The following is a 21093-nucleotide window of genomic DNA, read 5'->3' on the forward strand; positions in this document are numbered from 1 at the left end:
GGTGCAGGATAAAAGCTTCGTAGACGTTCTGGTTTCAACTTTTACCGAGTCTGGAGCTCTTCAGGGTGGCTGTGGACATACTGACACAAATTGGCTGCAGAGAGGAGGCACAGGCACTCGGTGATATTACTGTAGCCTACAGGTCTATTTCCGCGCGTAATTGCAACATTGGAATATATTCAGAAGGCCATATCATGCTATGGAGAACAGCAAAGTATTAAGGTTGTTTATAAACCACATAGCTTCAACTGGCTGCAACCAGAACAGCGAACTCATTTCTGAGCTTAAAGAAAAATACAACTTCCCATTTTAATTTCATTTTTAAACTCGCCAATATGTCTGCTTTCTCATGGACCTGTATATGAATCGATAATACTGTATTTTTAAGGCTGATACCGATATTGATATTTGAGAGTTTAAAAAATCAGATAACAATGTATCAGCATTATATAATTTATAGGCCTACATATATATAGACATAGACATTTTTAAAGGAATAGTTTGACATTTTGGTAAATCTGCATATTTGCTTTCTTGGCTAGAGTTAGAAGAGATGATTGATATCACTCTCATATTTGTCTGTTAAATATAAGTCTACAGCCGGCAGCTAGGTTAGCTTAGCTTAGCAGAAAGACTGGAAACAGGGGGAAACAGCTAGCCTGGCCCTGTGCAAAGGCAGAAAAAAAAAATCCACTTACCAGCACCTCTAAACCTCACTAATTAGGGTGTTATATCTCATTTTATCAATCTGTAAAAAAAAAAAAAAAAAAAAAAACTGTGGAAAAATTACATGAAAGTGAATGAAATGAAATGAATGAAAGGATTACGTGCAGGACTATTTCTTGGGGTCTACACTGGGTTGCCTGACAGCCTCACGGTGACCTGGAAATCACTGCACCCGGCCAAAAAATAGTCCCAGATTTATTTTTTTTACCTCTGGACAGAGCCAGGCTAGCCCTGTTTCCAAACTTTGTGTTAAGCTAAGTTACCCGGCTGCTGGCTGTAGCTTTACATTTACCGTACAGACACAAGATTGGCTTCAATCTTTCCAGATGATTCTCGGCAAGAAAGTGAATAAGTGTATTTTCCAAAATGTCAAACTACTCCCTTAAAGTATCCCTTAAATTAAGGTAGTAAAGAATTGTGACCAAGATATGTACTGAGCAGGACATTTGACATTTTAAAAATTAACTTAACAGTGCTCTCTGGTGGACAAACTGTGCAATGTTAACACTGTTTCTAATGTACCTCAAACATTTCTTTAGACCAGTGTAGCAGGATTTGTATTGTATTTTAATACTCAATATGAGTAATTTATAATTTTTTTAGTTCTACCATCACCCATTCAACTGAAACCTTAAAACAATGTAGGTTATTTTGATTTAAACACATCACGACTAAAATAGTAGCAGCAGCAATATCCATACGTCATGAAAGGATAAAAACAAAAAAAACCCAAGCTGGTTGAGGCCCAGACTAATGTTTTACTAAAGTGTTCAGTACAATCTTTTTGTATCACTTGGGAAGTGCGCAGGCACCTCACCAATATCTCTTAACCTTAACCTGCATGTCTTTGGACTGTGGGAGGAAACACATGCAGGCACAGGGAGAACATGCAAACTGCATACAGAAAGGCCCCAGCTGACCAGCAGGTTCGAAACCAGAACCTTCTGCTGTGAGCCACAGTGCACCACCGTGCCGCCCACCTCCTGTTAATTACTTAAGCTTATCTGTATTTATATCCTCATTTGCTTGCTTCTCTCTCTTGCCTAGTCTTGTTGTATTATATGCCTCTAACTTCTCTCAGACTTAGGAGCTACTTTTAGAGCTATTATGCTTTGTGAAATACTCTTAGACCTAAAACATAAAGTTTCAAAAATCCTAAAGTTAGGACTGACAAGACCCTTATTTTTAGAAGTTTCTCCTGAGGAGCTACTTTTAGCCTTACAATGTTTTGTTAATACAGAACCAGAATATTTCAGGGAAATATTTCAAAAGAAAATCAGACTCACTTTGCACTTCACCCAAATCACACAGCTCTGTTTTCCTCCTGAATATTTTTGAATCTACCATGGTGGTATTTAGACAGAGGAAGAAAATAAGTTCTCAACTGCGCAAAGATCTTTAGCTTCAATGTGAACGAGATGTAACATATGATACTTCAAACATCAATAAAAGCTTACTTTTAATACAGTTAATAATACAACACATTATTACTGTCAATATACAGCATATCCACCTCCTCAAAGACTGTGGGTTACACCACATAAACATTATTTATTCTGTCCTCTGCCATTTTGATTAACAACTCCACAGTCGGATCATTTCATATTTTTGTTGAACTAACCCTGATACCAACCCAGCCCATGTCTCCCTGAATTGCTGGAACGGGAGCAAATCTATGGACCCCCAGAAAACGTGTTATAGCTTTATAGCATCATATAGAGTTTGCAATTTTAGATTATTTCAGGCCCCATATCCCTGCAGCATGGTTCAGTATAGTACTGCACTTGCAAGAGGGAGATCTTAAAAAACAGTTGTCAAAATTGAAGCAGCAGAGGCCGAGATATCCTGACTTTTAGTCCAGAGTATGGGTCAACCTTCCAAAACACTGGATCCTGGATTTTCCATAATGCAATTTGATGGCGTCTTTTGTTAGACCTTGCCTGCCTGGTAAATGCTCACATCTTTTTACACATGATTACATTTCTGCCGTGGCAGAGATCTGCAAATGCGTGTGGAGATTTGCCTGTGTGCTTCAGTAGCTATACAGCCTGTATACCACCAATCGGCGGTAGCACCCTGTGATTTTATGCGTGATGTTGCTGGGCTGGGTAGTGGTAGTGGCTGCAGTTGTGGCGATGCAAGACAGACTAGGATGGAATCTGGGAGGAAAATTTCTAGGTTAACGACTCCGATGTCCTACACTTCGACGTGAAACATGCAATCACCGATTTTAAAAATCTGTCACGTGAGCAAAGCTGAGATCCTCCTAGTGGCACTCTTTTCCCAAGATATTTTGCCCCCCTGACAGCAAGTTGAGGGAGGCGTCTCAACTGCTGAACGAGTGCCGCTCGCCTGCCACACAAGCTGCCACTAGGAGGATCTCAGCTTTGCTGCTCTTGCCCACAGTTACTGGCTCCTGTGACAGAATCAGATCTCTGCCACGGCAGAAGTGTAGTCAAAGTCACGTGTAAAAAGAGAGCCAATTGAGAGGTCTGCCTGAGTTGTAACTGATGACTTGTCCGTATTTCCAGCTCTTGGAGCAAAATACTTAAGACTTTTCAGCCATTAATATCTATGTACGTACTTACAAATTTGTCTACACATTTACAAATCTTAATACACTTGCAAATCTTAATATAGATTTGGAGATTTTTTTACACATTTACAAATCTGATTATACATGGATTCTGAATACACATTTGCAGATTCCTGTACACATTTAGAGATTCTTTTACACATTTAGAAATCTGATTACACACACACGGATTGAGATACAGTCACACAACTATCCATTCACATTTGTAAATAGTTGTGCTACAATAATGGCCCCATAATAACATTTGTTAGCATAAACAGAACTACAACTTAATCTTGTTTTATCAACCCTGTGTTGTAAAATGATAAATAAATCTATCTTGTAAATTGCATGTTTTGCTGTCTCTATGTGTCAGCCCTGTGATTGATTGGCGACCTGAAGTAGTGTACCCTGCCTGAATTTGTCATGGCTGGTGCGAGCGGGGCAACAGGGATAGGACCCATATGCAGACAGTCAAGGCAGACAGGATCAGTTCAGTGATTTAATGGAGAAATAGGGGTACATACGCTCACAGAATCATGAGGCAGGCAAGGGTCAAAACCGGAAAGGCAGTCCAAACAGGCAAACAAATCTAAAGGGGCAGGCAGAAAATCCAAAGTCCAAAAGGATCAGGCAAGGTTAAAAAAAACAAAACAGGCAGGTAACAAATTCCAGGTAAATAATTTCAGATATCAGAATGTAGGTTACAGAGGCTAGAAAGAAAAGGCATGAAGCACATGGCAACTTTACGATCTGGCAGAGGAACAATTGATCTGGGCTGGTATACTGTATATATGAGTGGCTGATGAGGGAATGAGGTGCAGGTGGGGAGATGGGTGGAGAAGCTCAGGTGAGGGGAATGAGGTGATTGCAGGGCAGATGGAAGTGGCAGGATCTGGAGTGAAAGGAGTAAAGTCAGGGGGCATCTGGTGGACAGGTAAAGAATAATGCTGAAGGGGCATGGGAAAGTGTAAATGTGAAGAAGGAAGACCAGCGACATGACCAATCTGGAGTTTGATTTCATATATTTTGTGTGTGAAGGAAGGACAAAAGTTGCTCACAGATCATGGAATTAATTGGAGGTACCTGAGTAAAATTGTGATTTTAGAGGCGTTGGGGTGGAACCGGAATGGGTCAGGCCAGACTTATTCTCCTTTTCTTTTATTAATTTATTTAATAAAAGAAAGGGGGGTGGGGGGTGGGGGATTGCTTGGACCTGTTTCCTTTTGGTCGGTCTCTTTGGGGCTGCTTGGGGGGCGAAGCTGGTGGTTGGCCTGTTGGTGGCAGCTGCAGCCTGCTCTTGGTCACGCTGCAGAATGTACCTGACAGCGACCTCCATTTTGGACCCTGGGTCGCAGGTTGACTTCATGGTCCGGAGGAAGTTGACGTAGCTGTGTACAAAGGGTAGATTGGTGGCCTTTAATGTCTGCAAGCATACGAAGATTCACCGCAATTCACTAATGTATTCTATCATACCTGATTTTTTCTGGGATCTTCGACTCGTACAGATCCTGCAGTCTCTCCAATCGATGAAGACCAAAGCCAACAAGGGCCTTTCCTTCTTGACCTGACTGGAGGGCAAACTCTTTGGCTTTCTCGTACTCATGATGAAATCTGACTTCTTTTGAAACTTTGCGGAAAGTCATGGCATATTGAGTCAAGGAATCCTTGAATGAAAATGAAAAGAGATTTGTGTTATTATTAAAGCTCTTTCTATATATAATTCAGTTAAACACTTTACTCATCCCTCAAGGGGCTATTTGAGGCAAACATGTTTGCGAACACATATACGCATGAACAGTTCCTTTACACACATGTAAACCAGGCAAATAAATGAAAAACTTTAAATGAAAATGTTAAAATACTTTTAATGAAAGTAAAGATAAAGTTATCAGTATTAATATTATTAATATATTATAATACAGAAACAACACATAATGTCCCAAGGAGAGGACTGTAGCAAATAAACATGTGTGAAACACATATTTATCATTTTTACGATTTTTTCAATTTATATATTTTTCTTTTCAAGATTATACATAAAAAGAAGCTAAAGAAAAAATAAAACAGTAAATTGTCTGGGTGTCTGCACCACGGAGAGAGATATTATAGAGAAACTACTACTTTTTCAATGCCAATATGAGGCTTCTGATGTCATTGCCCGCCTGCTTCAAAGAGACTGCTGTGGCGCTGCCCTCATCGCCAGTTCTGATGTTAGTGTGATTTTCGCTGATTTGAATGTGCAACTGCCTCGATGTTTTGCTGACACAAGCCAGACCACATGGGCAGCGGATGAGGTAAAGGACCTGAGTGGTGCTGCAGCTGATCACACTATGTATAGAGATGTTGCAGCCTGTCATTTTTGCCTGAAAGACTTGCACTGTATTGGGTGAAGGCACACTGGGCGCAACTACCACATCTGCTTTGACGAGAAGACCTTGTAGGTTGAAAAGGTTGCATTAATAAAAACTTTTGGGAACCTGAAAATTTCAGTGTGAGGACAGCCTCTCCTTTTTCTTTGCAGTACCTTGTTGGCCATCAGCGGGTTCTGACGCATTGAGTGCTCTCGCTCCTTCTGGTGATTAGCCACCAACATGGCAGTGTATCCCACATCATTCTCCAACAGCCATTTGAAGGTTTTACCTTTGTACTTGCCAAACTGAATCAAAAACCTGCTCAAAACAAGCCTATCATTGCGAGGGTCCCCGCCCTCAGAGAGAACGCAGGCCCTCGCTGCAGCCTTCCTTTCTTCTGGCTTCTTCACAGGAGGACCTCCATGTTGTTGAGCAGCTTGTAAGGACCATTGGACGGCCGCATGTTTCAGAGCGTCCTGTGAGGGCTTCGTCTCCAACTGTCCTTTCCATGTCTTAGGGAAGGTAGGGTCACCGTTCTAAAGAAGAGGAACAAAAATTAAAACACCAATGTGAGTATAATTTTTAACGACCAGCCAGATGTTAAAGAGAATCTTTGAATTTCATTGTGTGAAGTTGAACTTACGTCCACACAGCCTTTGGTTTTTGAATCTGTAGAGAAAGATAACAGGATGGTAAAAGGCTGATATAAGATACAGTGTGATATAGACTCGAACAATATCAACACTACTGACATGCAGTATTGACTTTTCTAGACCAATTAATACAGTCTGAAAAATGACTGTACCAGTGCATTTAAAACATTTATCCAGCAGGATTACATTTTCTGCCCCATCTACATGTGAGACCTGCCCTGGTGTAGTGACTCATTGAAGCCTCAGTTATATAAAGACAGTGGAGATATTTCACTTTTCATTTGAGTCTGATTTGCAGTTTTGAATGACACTGCGGCCAGAGGTTACGACAGCAGCTGCAGCATAGATAATCCAACCCTCACTCAAAATTACAATTTAAGAAGTAAATGTTTGTCAAATCAAATCTTGTCACAAGTTAATATTAAGAATATCACAGTTCTGCCGAATAATAGATCCAGCTCTTAAGTTTCTCTCCTGACACTTTGGAATTAGATGCGGTTTTCAGTACTTTTGGCCATTTTGGCTCAACAGTGTGGATTTCATTTATTTAATAATGACCTAAACTGAAATAATAGGGGATGCATTGAGTAATTATTGATTATTATTATTAAGCTACAATCAGTTCTGCTGAATAATGCATTCACCCCATAACACTCAGTAAGGACTTGACAGAGTGAATTTGACACCTGACAGTCATTTTTCCGCATTTAAAAACCTCACTTTAGTGTAACTATCTGAAATGTGATGAAAACCAAAGAGTTCGCCTTCAGAAATACTGAGAGATTAATCAAGGAAACCTTGCACATTTCAGACTAATCGTATCAAGGAAATCCTTCTACTAAATAATAAACATTATACATTGCAACAATATACATTGTAACGTTCATAAACTATAGACTTCAGACTTATAACAGTTCTTTGCCTTAGAAATCATTACAATGTCTGGTAACTAAAACTCGCTATAAAGCTCGGTAAAGCCCAGGGGAGCTGCAGGTTCAGGCGATAATTCTTTGCAGGTTCATCACTACGAAAATATTGATAATAGCCGCTTTAAGGATTGTAGTAGAGTGTAGTACGAAGTGGTACAGTTACAGTATGGACCACAGCTATGCACATTTGAAGCCTGAAAGTCTCTACTGGATATTTTGGTAACATTTTCTATGAAGACCAAATCTATAGTGCATTATGGGGGCATTCATAGTGAGTTATAATTCATTCATAATGCTTTACGAGTACACTCAAACACACATAATGCTTTCTGATGCACTATGTCAAGTTATAAAACATTATAGATGTGACTTATAATTCATTATAAGTTTAAGTGTCTTATGGATGCTCTTGACTAGTTATACTTAAACTAGAGGTTGACTGATGGGGCTTAATACTTTATGACTACCTGTACTCACCTATACACATCTCATCCCATGCAGTATCATAAGTTCTCATTGTAAGTGTTAAGTAAACTGCAGCACATATTGATGCATCTATAATAATACATGCTTCATCATAACGTTTCATTGTTGGTGGTAAGTAAAGTGGAATCCATTTTCCTGCATTTAAAAGAATCTGTGCTGCATCATAAGTCATTATTTTTATTACTAATCTCCTTATACATGCTTCCCTTGGGTGATGTCATCCGCAGACATGGGATTTCTTTTCATTGTTATGCAGATGACACACAGTTGTACCTCCCTGTCAAGCCCACTGACCTTAGTACGCTGAGTTCTCTGCAGGACTGCCTGTCTGACTGGATGTCGATAAATTTTCTTCAGCTCAACTCAAATAAAACTGAAATCCTTGTTATTGGGCTCCAACACATCACTAAACAAATACTGCCATCTACTGGCTACCTGTCACAACATATCAAGCCTGTTGCAAGAAATCTTGGTGTCCTGTTTGATAGCAGTTTATGTTTTGAGCAACATATCACTAAGCTTGTCCAATTGTTTTTATCACCTGAGAATCATTGCAAAAATCTATTTTAAATCTTACTGATGCAGAAACTGTTGTACATGCTTTTATCTCCTCACGCCTCAATTATTGTAACTGTCTGTTCACTTGTCTTAATCAAAAAACTTTGACATGACTGCAGACTGTACAAAACTCAGCTGCTAGGCTGTTATCCAGGACCAAGAAGTATGACCACATCACACCTGTTGTAGCCTCTTTACACTGGCTCCCTGTTGGTTTTAGGATTGATTTTAAGATCTTGTTGATTACTTTTAAGGCTCTTCATGGCCTGGCTCCAGATTATATTTTAGACCTCGTAATCCCTTATGAACCTTCACGTAGTTTGAGATCTTCGGGCAGGGGTCTCCTGTCTGTTCCTGAGTCCAGGATGAAAACTAAGGGGGACAGAGCTTTTGCTATCAGGGCCCTGCGGCTCTGGAACAACCTCCCCGAAGAAGTCAGTGTCTTCGTTTAAGTCTCTTTTCAAAACACATTTTTATTTGAAAGCATATCCTGATTTTAACTGAACTGGCTGTTTATTTTATTGTTTTTGTGTATTTTATTTCTTTATATATCATCACTCACTGTGATATTTTATTTCTCTTGTTGTGAAGCACTTTGTACTTTGTTTTGATAAGTGCTCTATAAATAAAGTTTTATTATTATTCTTATTATTATTATTATATAAGACGCCAAAATGTTTTTAATTGGCATCACTGTTCACTCACACAGTATCCGTGCCTCCTCGTTGCCGTTAATCTGCTTCAGTAGCTCCAGAGTCACTTGAAGAGCTTTGGGCTCCGTGAAGGTTGAGACCAGGAGATCTGTGATCTGGAGAAAACTTTTACCCTCCACAGCTCTGCGCCTGACCCGCGGCTCTTCCCTGCGGTCTCTCAGATGGTGACAAAACTTAAGAAAGTTATTCTCACTCAGGTCCTCCAGCGCCTCCGCTATAGCCCGTTTGATTGTTGTCATTTCTCATCGGCCTACAGCGTCTTGTTTTGTTGTATGACGGTAATAATGGCGATTTAGATTTAGATTCAGGTTAAATTACGCGCCTAAAAGAAAAAAGTGTTGCCTTCACTGTTGTCGGAAATACTAAAACCGTTCGCTAAACCCCTCCCAAGCAAAGCCTTAGCAGCCCTAACAGAACCACAGGGGAGACCGACGATGGCCACTTTCACCGTGAAGGGATAACCTAAGAGTTGTGTGATCAATTTCATGTATGACTTCCTTCCTGACCTTGCATGTGAAATTTCATCGGACTCCCTAAAAACGTAGCATTTCACCCGGATGGCGCGGTTTTGCAGGACGTAGCAGTGCACGTTGGAGCCTGTGAAGGATTACAGAATATACTACTTTAAATATTTTATAGACGATTAATCGTGAAAAGATTAACAGATTAATCAATAATAAAAATAATTAGTTGCATCCGGTATATATATATATATATATATATATATATATATATATATATATATATATATATATATATATATATATATATATAGCCTATACATACTGTATATGTATAAACATGCATGTATAAATGTGTATGTATGTATATACAGTATATCACTGCTACATACGTATATACTGTAAGCCTATGTATAGTTTATATTGAAGGCACCATATACACGCGGCAGCAGTTTGTTTACGCGGGAAAGACGTGACCTCTGACGTAACTAGTGAGGGAATTCCGGCTCTTTGACGGGAGCCGGATCTTATAACTCCGTTCCTTTCCGAGAGTCGGCTCTTTCGGCTCCCAAACGGCTCTTCATTTACTACCACTTCTGCTGGTAACTGCCTAAGTTACTTTCTTCTTTGTTACAAGAAATAAATATGCAAGATTCTTCATCTGCAATACAATGAAATATTCTGTCATACTGATGGTTAAAAAGTTGCATATGTCAAGAATAACTATTGTTGTTGTATAACACTATTAGTGAAATAGTAGGTTATGGTTAATACATAATTGCACAACTCTATACAGACACATAGGCTACAGTATATTTCAATTTAATTTGTATGATACAATATATATATTTCTGCTCTGTTCAAAAGTGTCGTTCGTTGTCGTGTTTCTTTTTCCGGGTGAGAGGGGGGACACATCACTACTGGCGCCTTCTTCGGTCGGACTAACCTCGAAGAAAGACTTTGGACAACCAGGACGGCAGTTTGGGATCTCTTGCTGAGAAATGCCCCCCCAAACCATAAGAAAGGCTTTAGCAGACATGCTGGAGGACCTGTCACAGCTGGACTTTGAGAAGTTCTGCCGCCAGCTTCTGGACCGCAGAGAAGAGCAGCGGGTCAGACGCAGCAGGGTGGAGAGTAAAAGCTTCTTGGATATCGCAGACGTCCTGGTTTCAACTTTTGGCGAGCCTAATGCTCTTCAGGTGGCTGTGGAGGTATTGAGACAGATTGACTGCAACTTGGATGCAGACAGACTCGGTAAATATCTTATGGCCAACGTTACATGGTTTGATGCAGAATGGGAACAGAAAGGTGTGGTCAGGCATTCGGCTGCAGAACATGAACCCTTAAAGTCTGTTTGCATGTAAATTAGCGACAATTGACAACGTTTAATCGAAAAAGTGTTTTTTTATAATAATGAAGTTGAAAATCAGTGAAACATATTTGAACGCTTTTTTTATTTTACTTTCACTTTCGAGCAGTTATGGCGGCGACTTCCTCGATCTGCAGTCAGTTGCAAGTCGTATTTTTCCCCATCTTAATTTTATTATCCTGTAGCTACAGCGTACTGAGACATTATTAGCCTACTACTGACTAGGCTACTACTACACTAAAACAGGTTTTTTCTTGCTGTAGAGATCTCAGTCTTATACAATTAGAGTTTTTATTAATACATTCCCTCTTTGTGTTACTATCCCTCCACCACAGTTCAGCAAGGAAACACTGTCAGGAGAAACAAAGAGAGTGGCAGCTGCCATAGACAATGCCCAAGTTCCACACCCCGTGCATTAAGACAGAAGTACAAAAAAGTACTGTATCCATCAAATGTAATAGATTTGAGGAAAAATTACAAATTCAGTTCTTCATTTAGCCCTAAGGGCTCCACTGTGTTAAGAGAGTGAATCCAATGTGTGCCTAATGCTGAGCAATAATGTAATTCATGTTGGTGCATGTTGCAGTTTTGTGTTCAGATATGCAAATCTTTAAAGCTCTTATTTCAATGTACATATGAGCATGTGACTGTTTTAAGACAGACTTAAAAAAAAAAACTTAACCACCACATGGTACATAAAGTACAAGTTATCTTATTCCTAAACCCAAGATTCTAGTTTAGAAAGCCAATCACAGTACGTCTCCCCATAATGCCAGGTAGGATTCATAATTGTGCGTCTGACTTTTATTAACTTATCCTGGGTGCCTCCATATTTCAATGAGTGACACCACTGCTACTGTCAACTCTGCTGAAATGTTATTCCATAGTTAATGTGTCCCACATTAATCCTGTAATTCTGTATTTCTTTTTTTTTAATCAGAATCTAACACTGTCTTCTTATTCTTGCAGTTGAAGAGACATCTGCACTACTCTCAAAATCTGGTTCCAGTGACAGTGAGTTGTTTTCCTGTTTTTAACATGATACATTACAGATTAGCCGTCGTAGAAAATGAGTTGCATTGTTTTTGAACTTCACATTATCCTTCTCCAAAGTGGACTGATAAGATGAAAAACTGCTTTGAGATTTGACTTTAGAAGTTTAGACAAGTGCAGTCAGACAAGTTTACATCTACAATAGGTTATCTATCTAAAGTAGAATTAAAGACTACAATGCAACTTTATTTTCCACCAGAGCATAAAATTGTCTTTAGCTCACCAAAACATTAAGGCAGCACAAGAACGTGCAACATTTTGAACAAATGTGGTAACAAAACATAATCTGAGTATAAAAGAAAGAAATGTCTAGTGAAAAATATAAATACTTAAAGCATTAAACTGATTTTGCAGATTTGCAGCTCAGTTTAATAATTTAAAATAATGATTGCACCTAGAATAAATTCTGTAAAAAATATTTTTGGTTGCCAAAGGCAGCCCATAGCGCCCCACAGGTCTTTTCATTCTGACCTGTTAACAATAAGGAAAAATAAATAAAAATAGAATATCACCAGTCTTTTCTTGAACTGGCAACTAATAAGGACACAAACCAAATCAGTTTTAAAACCAGGAAGATAAAGTTGAGGACAAATTAAGTGCAGAAACAGCATTTGAGAGACAAAGTCTGTACCTATATTAGCCTTCTATTTTTACCATAAAGAAAGCATTTTGTTTGCCGTGTATATGGAAAAACAGTAGTATGCATAAACACTAGTCCGAGCGATGCATTATTACGCAGTTTTAATTTTCCCTAAATGTATTTTAGCTGCAAGACCCTCAGCTGGAGCAACTGGTGTAAATATCATGGCAGATGGTAGGTGCACAGGTAGTATGATGTCTTCTCTGTAAATGCCTTGTACTCTGCTTGTGATCAGTCACTGATCAGATTGACTAGAAACCCAGAATCATGAGTATAAAGCCTATTTCCTAATTTATTACATATTTAGAACAGGCCTAACTTGAAGCTGTTCTAAATAGAGTACAGGCTCAAGAGTAGTGAAAGAAACAGTGGCTGCTGATAAGTGCTGCATGGTATTATCAAATTTAAATGAATAGTTTGACCTTTTGGGGACATATGTTTTTTTGCCTTCTTTCTTTGAGTTAGATGAGAAGATTGATATACCACGCATGTTTGTGCGTTAATAGAGCTAGAGTGAGGAGATGGTTAGCTTAGCTTAGCATAAAGACTGGAAGCAAAGGGAAACAACTAGCCTGGCTCTGTCCAAACTTTTTTAAAATCTGCCTACAAGCACCTCTAAAGCTCACTAATTATCACATTATATCTTGTTTGTTTAATCGGTACAAAAATAAGAAACTTTGGAGAGGCTAACTGTTCTCCCATGCTTCCAGTTTTATGCTAAGCTACGCTAACTGTCTCCTCGACTTGTATTTAGCGTGCAGAAATGAAGGTGGTATCGATCTTCTCATCTGACTCTTGGCAAGAAAGCCAATAAGTGTTTTTCCCAAAATGTCATAAAAACTTTACAAAATGGCATTTGGAGAATACATCACAACTGTAAAATGTAGATCTTATTCTCTCAGACGTAGTTTAGTTCCAAAATTATAAATCCACAAATTTTAAATGTTTTATTTTCCAAAAACACCAAAATTAATACTTGATGGGTCACTATTCCTCTACAATGTTTTATTTTATCCCCATTAGCCACTGTAAGTCCTTGTCCTGGGACCCACGTGCAGTTAAAAATGCTTCAGTGAGTTTAATACATAAACAACTTAACTATAGAAATCACTGTTACAGAATCTTAAGTCCTTTTCTCAGAAAATCTAAAGCATGAATTGTTTGTGTTTTTAATATTTGATGAGTTTCAATCATCTACACTTTGAATATAGAGAGTAGACGTTATATAGCATCTTGTAATGAAACCTATCTTAAAAAGAATTCAAGTCAAGTTTCATGTTGTCTCCCCCCCCCTTCTCTCTTTTTCCTCAGACATACACTTTGTGGATAAACATAGAACGGCGCTGATCAATAGAGTGAGCAACATTGCACCCATTCTGGATGAGCTCGTCGACAAAAATGTCATCCAACAAGAGACCTACGATAGAATCAGGATTCTGCCTACCACTCAGGAAAAGATGAGGGAGCTCTACTCTGGTTGCCTGAAAGCTAGTGGAACCTGCAAAGATATCTTCTACAAAATCCTTGAGGAAAATGAGAAATATCTCATTGCTGACCTCAAGAATAAATAAATGTTTCATGTAATTTCCATTTTTAGACCAAACATACACTCTACCTGAACAACAAAAAATAATTATACATTAATAACGGGGATATATTAATGCTATGTCTCTGTGGATTTTCTTAAAAAAATAAATAAAAAACACTTTTTTCCACTGCATGTTAATGTTTAATCAGAGCTGTTAGCTGCCTCTAGTTTTACTCTTAAATTGTTTGAAATTTGTATGGTGTCTTCCCTACTGTGGTCAGTGAGGCTCATTTAATTGCTTCATTTTGATGAGATTTCATATACAGTTTAAAACCAGATTCAGCAAATGTTTCAGACAATCATGTAAGAAATGAATAAAGAATACCACCAGACATGTAATGTTTTTAATCCAACAAATAAATTAAATCAGAGTCTGTTTCTAACTTAATTACTTTCTTTAAATTAAAATGAATTATCTGAATGATACTTGTGCCAAATATGCTAAAAGATATCTGGTTTTATTACTTTTATTCTGCCCAATAAGAATAAGTTTACTTTTGGAGGGTCACTGCAAATGTTTTCTACTTTAATAAAATTTATATACATTTAATAAAATCTTCTGATTGCAATGTGTGTTTCTGTCACATATCATCAAGCAGGTAACACAAGAACACAGGGGATTGGACCCAAATGCAAACACTGGCAGAGCAGGAGCTGTTCAACGATTTATTGGGAAAACTAAAAGCTTACAGACTTACTGAGGCAGGCAGAGATTGAATTCAAAAGGCACTCCAAACAGGTAAACATAAATCCAAAAGTCCTAAAACAAGCGAAGGGCCAAGGTACACAGTAAATATCCAAAGAAACACTGGTGAAGGGCTGGACCACTTGACACAAATAATGAAGGTGAACTGGCACAGAACAACGGAGGAACATATTTAAATACACACAGGAGAGGAGAGAGAACGAGACACAGGTGAAACTGATCAGGGAAGGGTAACAATCAAAAGCAGGAAGTAATAATACAAGACACATGAGGGAGAACTCTTAGCAAAATAAAACAGGAAATAACATAAATAAACCCACAAACCATGACAGGTTCTTACATTTTGAGTGAATGGAGTGTCTTAAAAATAGTATATGAAGCAAGTATAATGATGTAATAGAGTTTAGAAATCACGTGTGTCGTCTTTCCCTCCAGGTTTTTAAAAATGTGCACATTAATCTTAACATTGATTTGTGTCTAATTGTTCAAAGTGGTTGAAGTCCTTACTGATATGATGATGTTGAGGTGGATGCTGCCAGTAAGAAAATATATAGGCATAAATTTATATTTAAATTGAGTAGATTAGTGCTTCTGTGCTGTCCTTTAGTCCAGCCTGTTCCAGCCACTGGCAAGATTTCTTGATAATCAGCCATTTCTTCTATCTGTCGGTGGTACATGCCATGCAGGGGCTTGTCTCTCCGGGTTTCTGCTGCATGAGGTATTCACTTAGCCGTTCATCATCATTGGGGCCCATCTTCCAGATGTACTCCTGGATCTTTGTTCTTTCATCCTGGATCCAGTGGTTCTGACACTCACTAGTCCGCTTAGTGTACAGTCTCAGGGTGCTGGATTTGGGGTGAAACCCTCCATGCATTGTGAGGAGCTTTCTTGTCTTGAAATCAGTGGTCCCTATCTCCTCCTTTGGCCAGTTTATTATATCGGCGGCGTATCTGATGTGTTAATGGCTTGGATCTTGTTCTTCCCATTCAGCTAACTTTTCAGGACCTGCCTTGCCTCATGGTTTCAGTTTGCCTGTGGGATCCCAAAGTATTTGTAGCTGTCCGGAACATCTGCAATGTTGTCTTCTGGTACTTCAACCCCATCGGTTTTGATCATTTCCCCAGTCCGAATGACATTCCCGATGTTGTTGCTGTAGATCCTGTTAGTGTGGATCAGTGAGTCGATGTCTCGCTCATTCTTGGCATACAGCTTGATGTCATACATGTAGAGGAGGAGACTGATGGTTGCCCCACTTCGGAACCAGTATCCGTAGCCACTCTTTGTGATGATCTGGCTGAGGGGGTTCAGGCCTATGGAGAACAACAGCGGGGATAGTGGAGAAGAATAAATATTGTGGAAGCTTACATGATGTAATATGTAGTTTTAAAAATGATTACATTATGTTTAATGCACAGTCAAATATGAAAAATATCAGTGCATAAATTTAATTTATTACTAAACAGATGCACCTCTATCTTGCAGTGCGTATAAACTGTACAGTGTTTGACAGTGTGCAGTAAAGAGTCTGGGTAACCTGACTGTAAACTGAACACTACTTCAGACTTGAGGACTAAAGGAAACTTCACGGTTAAACTAGTTTAAATACAGAGATTCATGATGAATGTAAGGCTACTAAATTGTTCCACAGTTTCAAATGATGCTTTCCTTCATGGACATTTCTTTATTGAATTTTGTGTTTCTGAGCTGTAGAATAGAAACAATTAGTGGATTACTCAAAAAGCAGATTAATTGGTAACTATTTTAATAATCAATCGTCATTTATCAAGCAGAAATGCCAAACATTCTCTGCTGTAAGCTTCTCAAATGTGAGGATTTGCTGCTTTTCTCTATTATATCACTGGGAATTAAATATCTTTGGGTTTTTGACTCACTTTTCTGGCATATTTTAGACTAAATGAGTAATTGAATAATCAAAAAATAATCAGCAGATCAATCTATAACGAAAATAATCATTACTTGCAGTCCAACTTCAATCACTGTGTTGCCCTATCTGACTTAAGTAACTGTGTTTTTAGTTCAAGCTGTTTCCTCAAAGTTTGAATGCTTTACATAGCTTCTGCTGTCATAAACAAATACCTAAATGAAGGGCCACTGTGCCATGTGGAAACGGTGTGATCACCGTACAGGTACACGTCTTTTACAATCAAATTGATAGATGGCAGTGTGAAGCTTAAAACAGCTGAAAAAGGGGGCAAACAAAACAGCTTATCGCTTCAGCTGTTAGAGCTGAAGTCCGTCCAGTTTTTCTGGCGACAGAGGGCGGTAACACAACTGCAGAGAAATGCGAGCAGAAGAAGAAGAAGAAGAAGAAGAAGAAGAAGGTGGTCCAGTCCAGTCACGTAACAGCATAGACGGTTCACTTTGGTAAGAGCAACAAGCCAAACACAGACAGGTGACCTCTTTAGTCGTAGCGTTATCTAGCTAGCAGTGAATCAGCCTTCAAATTTAACCTCAGTTTTTTGTCATATAACAGTTATTGATGTGGATTTGTGGGTCATGATGACCAACGTGGACTCTCGCCTGGTCGTTAAAGGGAAAATACACCTCAAAACAGGCATGTAGCTGTGATTTGTGACAGCAAGTCATTAACTAGTTAGCTTCAGGTCTGTCATGGACCTGTCATGACTGCTACCCAACTGTATGATCTTAACATTTATGTTTTGAAAAAGTCTTAATAAAAATCATTGCAGTTTTTGACAATTTAAGCAACTCTTGTTCACTTAGCAGTGAAATAAAACAATAAAATGAGGTTGCTCATTCTGTCAGTTAACAACTATTCCGTTATTTAGTGTAATAGCAATGTTTTATGGACATTTCCGTGTATTGTCACCTTCGTTAAATGTACAAGCCCAGTTTGTGGCAAAGGAAAGGGTTACCACTTCAATACTTTTCTAAATATTGGGTTTTAATAAGGTAAGAAGAAAAGTAAAAATATTTGAAGGGAAAAAATTGGTTTATTTTTCAATTATATTTACACATACAGTAAAGGGGTCTATGAGACCCCAAACAATGAGGAAATAAAGCCAATGTCAACAAAACAGGATTATGGGAGACATGTAATTTTCAAATGTGGTAAATATTTATCAAAATGTACTACCAGCATTATAAATGTGCAAAGAATAAGGAAATGTATTATGTCAAGTGAAAAACATTGAGGTACCCTCTTTATTTCAGTCAATCAATCTTTCTTTATTGCCCCCAGTTTGGTTTGCAGGGAGATGATATTAATCAGTCACATATCAGTTAAAAAAAACAGTAAGACAATACAACACTACATCTTCGACATAATTAACATCAAAGCAAAAATAAAAAAGACACAATTTTAATCCACAAGCAAACCCAGATTCTATAAAATTTCTCCAGAAAAAGTACAATGGGAGTGAAGTAGGCCTACTGCAACAGACACAAAGGATGATTTAGTCCTTTTAGTGTATCCGGCTGCAACCCTAAAGCGACAACCAATAGCTCAAACTTCCTGAACAATAGATATTCAGAGCTGGATCTGACTTACTCCTATAATTTTACTTGCTAATTTGAGAAGACTATTTTGTCTTTATTTAAGCTTATTTATTCTACTGGTAGTTTATTCCAATACATCATCGCTTTAGTATTTCTGTAAGATATCTCCTACCTGACAGAATGAGCAACCTTTCTTTAAAGATAATTGAAATGACTGGTGGTATTTTTCAATATCTTTTGTTTTTTAAATCCACAGGAGTGTGCCAGAAATGAGTTACACTTTCCACTTCCTGGTGTCGTGCAGCGACTTCTACCATGGCCGTTTTCTGCTCGTCTTGTCTCGACACTCCCTGTTGCTCAGAACGCTCAGCTCCGGGCCTCAGATCAGCCACAGTCTGCAAGAGAGCTACAGGCTTCTGCAACTGCCTGACCAGGGACACAGCAGTCCTGTGCAGGTGAAAGAGGCCTACTTGCGCCTAGCCAAGCTCTACCACCCGGACTCTGGGGCTCCGACTGCAGATGCAGTGCTGTTTGCTCGGGTGGAGGAGGCCTACCGTGCTGTGCTTGCACATCAGAGCAAGACCAAGCAACCTGATGGAGGAAAGGAAGTGGAAGATGAGGAGTCCAGAGGTACAGCATTCCCACACAGACACTATCTCAGCTATGAGGGTGTGGGTTCAGGCACACCCAGCCAGCGTGAGCGTCAGTTCCGGCAGATTCGTGTCGACCGGGCATCCGAGCAGGTTTTGAACTACCGGCAGAGGGAGCTTGAGAGGGCAGCTGCTGCAGAGGGGGCGCTGGTGGAACGGGACATGCGTCAGCGCAGCCGAAAGACCAAGATCACCCAGGCTGTGGAACGGCTTGTGGAAGACCTGATCCAAGAGTCCATGGCCCGAGGAGACTTCAGGAACCTGAGTGGAGCTGGAAAGCCCCTCAACAAGTTTGAGCACAATCCTTATGCTGATCCTATGACCCACAACCTCAACCGTATCCTCATAGACAATGGTTACCAGCCACCCTGGGTCATCACACAACGCGACATCCGAGAGACCACTGCTCAGATCCGAAATAGGTTATTAGAGGGGAGGGCCAAGCTCAGTGACCCCATGACCCCCAAAGATCACAGCCAATGGGAGCAGCTGTGTGCATCTGTAGAGGAGGAGTTGGTGAAACTTAACAAGACGGTGGACAATTACAACCTCATTGTACCGATGCTCAACATGCAAATGGTTCACTTCAGTTTGTCACGAGAGATTGACCGCGCTGTGAAAGGAGCCCGCCAACACAGACTGGACCAGCAGAGAGAGAGCGAAAAGGAGAGAGAGAGGAGGAAGGAAGAGAAAAAAAGAGCCAACGCAGTAACTAAGCCTAAAAATACCAAACAAGGCCTGATGTCTTGGATGAAGGATTTGCTCAGATTAAAACACGAAAACTCTGAATCTAAGTGAACAGAAAAATTATTTGCGATCAGTGGCTCATTTGTTTTTTTCACATAAAACAATCATTACAGTCCATGGGGCAATACTTCAGACAGACTTGTTCACCCGCTTATTTCTGTGCACTCTTAATCAGAGACAATGGTGCCACAAATCTTACTCTGTGTTACTACTGCTATTGCAGGACTGTAATCAGGTGTTAGTGGAAGAACAGTATTGAGCAATCATGGTTGCGTGACTGTTAAGTGTGAGGAACTGCATGTGTTGATAATGAAGATTACAACATGAGGCAATTTTTATATTTGTTTCTGTGAAATTACTGATCTGAAAATATAAACCTAACACTGTAACTTTTGGTTGCTATGTGACATTAAAAGTTAAGTTAATTAAAATCTTGTGCTATAATATTTCTGTGAGAGCATTACATTCTGTGAGAGCATTACATTTATATATCTGGGAAATGTTTAAATAGCTGAATTCTAGTCTGGCAGCTGCTTCAGTGTTGCAGGGTTGCAGATGACGATGGACTCCTTGCTGCTGGCTCCGTTACCGGCAGCTTCCCTGTGCAGAGCCTGAGCGACGGCCCTGGACGGAGTCATCACCTTGGTCCAGTCGTGGGCAATGTATTGGTGGTATGGATCCTGAGAGCTCTCCAGCTTCTTGGAGCGAATGTAGCTGAGCATGATGCCGAATGTGAAGAAGCTGAACATGCCAACCACCAGAAGGATGTACATCATGCCCTCAGACTGAGCGTGGGGCCTGGCTCCAGCCATGTGGTGCACAGCCTGCTGGGTAGTGTAGTTCTGAGGTATCGGTGGAGACAGTATACTTGTGCTGTTGAGGCAGTGCTGCAGGAAGGAGAGCAGGAGTGACTGCAGCTCGGTGGTGTTGATGTGTGACATGGCTGACCTCTGCTGGACGCTCAGCAAATTGCAACTGAGGAGGAAGAAGAGAGTAAAAAATAGTCATCTCACAGGAAAGATCATCCCCAACTTTATCTCTGCAGAAAATATGTTTTATTTTGCTATTGTATTATAGAATGTATTATTAATATTATTTTATTTATTTGATTAATATCTGAATTATTCCTCCTTATCCACTTACAACACCACAAGAGGCCACAGACAAAATAAGAAAAGCATGATTTCTGAGTTGCAGATGACTAAACTCACAAATTGCTAAAGGATTTGATAGAATAAGTGCGTATTAAGACATTAGAAATAAAAGATGGAGGAGCTAAGTGAGAGGCATAATAAGCAAGAATGGAGTGTGAGAAAATTACCCACATCTCACAGTGATTTTAAATAAAACTAATCTATCCAGGAGAAGGAAATAAGGAGAAATCAAGAATGTATAAATGTGTTTT

General features: G+C 39.4%; 4 protein-coding genes across 5 annotated transcripts; 2 read left to right on the forward strand and 2 right to left on the reverse strand.

Moving 5' to 3' along the window:
* Positions 1–3790: 3790 nt before the first annotated feature.
* Positions 3791–9435, reverse strand: LOC122881737. Its single transcript, XM_044208293.1, has 5 exons — positions 8987–9435; positions 6299–6324; positions 5829–6191; positions 4778–4968; positions 3791–4692 (listed from the first exon to the last, which is right to left on the reverse strand). The coding sequence occupies exons 1-5, from the start codon at positions 9231–9233 to the stop codon at positions 4374–4376; spliced, it is 1146 nt and encodes a 381-aa protein (XP_044064228.1). The 5' UTR covers positions 9234–9435; the 3' UTR covers positions 3791–4373.
* Positions 9436–10346: 911 nt separating this feature from the next.
* pycard (PYD and CARD domain containing) lies at positions 10347–14660 on the forward strand. Of its 2 annotated transcripts, XM_044208295.1 has the most exons (4): positions 10347–10709; positions 11794–11838; positions 12644–12691; positions 13829–14660. In XM_044208295.1, exons 1-4 carry the CDS (start codon positions 10457–10459, stop codon positions 14086–14088), a joined length of 606 nt encoding a protein of 201 aa, XP_044064230.1. In that variant the 5' UTR covers positions 10347–10456; the 3' UTR covers positions 14089–14660. The 2 variants fall into 2 exon arrangements, with proteins under 2 accessions (XP_044064230.1, XP_044064231.1); XM_044208296.1 differs by lacking the exon at positions 12644–12691 and having other exon boundaries at positions 10358–10709.
* Positions 14661–17070: 2410 nt separating this feature from the next.
* On the forward strand, positions 17071–20792 carry dnajc28 (DnaJ (Hsp40) homolog, subfamily C, member 28). The gene is made up of 2 exons (XM_044208298.1): positions 17071–17196; positions 18548–20792. Exons 1-2 carry the CDS (start codon positions 17114–17116, stop codon positions 19737–19739), a joined length of 1275 nt encoding a protein of 424 aa, XP_044064233.1. The 5' UTR covers positions 17071–17113; the 3' UTR covers positions 19740–20792.
* Positions 20207–20629, reverse strand: LOC122881744 (potassium voltage-gated channel subfamily E member 1). Its single transcript, XM_044208305.1, has one exon. The coding sequence runs from the start codon at positions 20627–20629 to the stop codon at positions 20207–20209; it is 423 nt and encodes a 140-aa protein (XP_044064240.1).
* Positions 20793–21093: the final 301 nt, after the last annotated feature.

The sequence above is a fragment of the Siniperca chuatsi genome, linkage group LG9 (genome assembly GCF_020085105.1).
Source record: "Siniperca chuatsi isolate FFG_IHB_CAS linkage group LG9, ASM2008510v1, whole genome shotgun sequence".
Lineage (NCBI taxonomy): Eukaryota > Metazoa > Chordata > Actinopteri > Centrarchiformes > Sinipercidae > Siniperca > Siniperca chuatsi.

What these genes read in the sequence shown, in the direction of transcription:
- LOC122881737 (XM_044208293.1), bottom strand. Translation starts at nt 9,233, where the DNA reads ATGACAACAATCAAACGGGCTATAGCGGAGGCGCTGGAGGACCTGAGT. An exon ending in AAACCAAAGGCTGTGTGGAC is followed by an intron (nt 6,192 to 6,298) that starts GTAAGTTCAACT and finishes CCTCTTCTTTAG; the next exon opens with AACGGTGACCCTACCTTCCC. An exon ending in ACCCGCTGATGGCCAACAAG is followed by an intron (nt 4,969 to 5,828) that starts GTACTGCAAAGA and finishes TTTTCATTCAAG; the next exon opens with GATTCCTTGACTCAATATGC.
- pycard (XM_044208295.1), top strand. Translation starts at nt 10,457, where the DNA reads ATGCCCCCCCAAACCATAAGAAAGGCTTTAGCAGACATGCTGGAGGAC. An exon ending in AAAATCTGGTTCCAGTGACA is followed by an intron (nt 11,839 to 12,643) that starts GTGAGTTGTTTT and finishes AATGTATTTTAG; the next exon opens with CTGCAAGACCCTCAGCTGGA. An exon ending in TGTAAATATCATGGCAGATG is followed by an intron (nt 12,692 to 13,828) that starts GTAGGTGCACAG and finishes CTTTTTCCTCAG; the next exon opens with ACATACACTTTGTGGATAAA.
- dnajc28 (XM_044208298.1), top strand. Translation starts at nt 17,114, where the DNA reads ATGCGAGCAGAAGAAGAAGAAGAAGAAGAAGAAGAAGAAGGTGGTCCA. An exon ending in AGCATAGACGGTTCACTTTG is followed by an intron (nt 17,197 to 18,547) that starts GTAAGAGCAACA and finishes TTAAATCCACAG; the next exon opens with GAGTGTGCCAGAAATGAGTT.
- LOC122881744 (XM_044208305.1), bottom strand. Translation starts at nt 20,629, where the DNA reads ATGTCACACATCAACACCACCGAGCTGCAGTCACTCCTGCTCTCCTTC.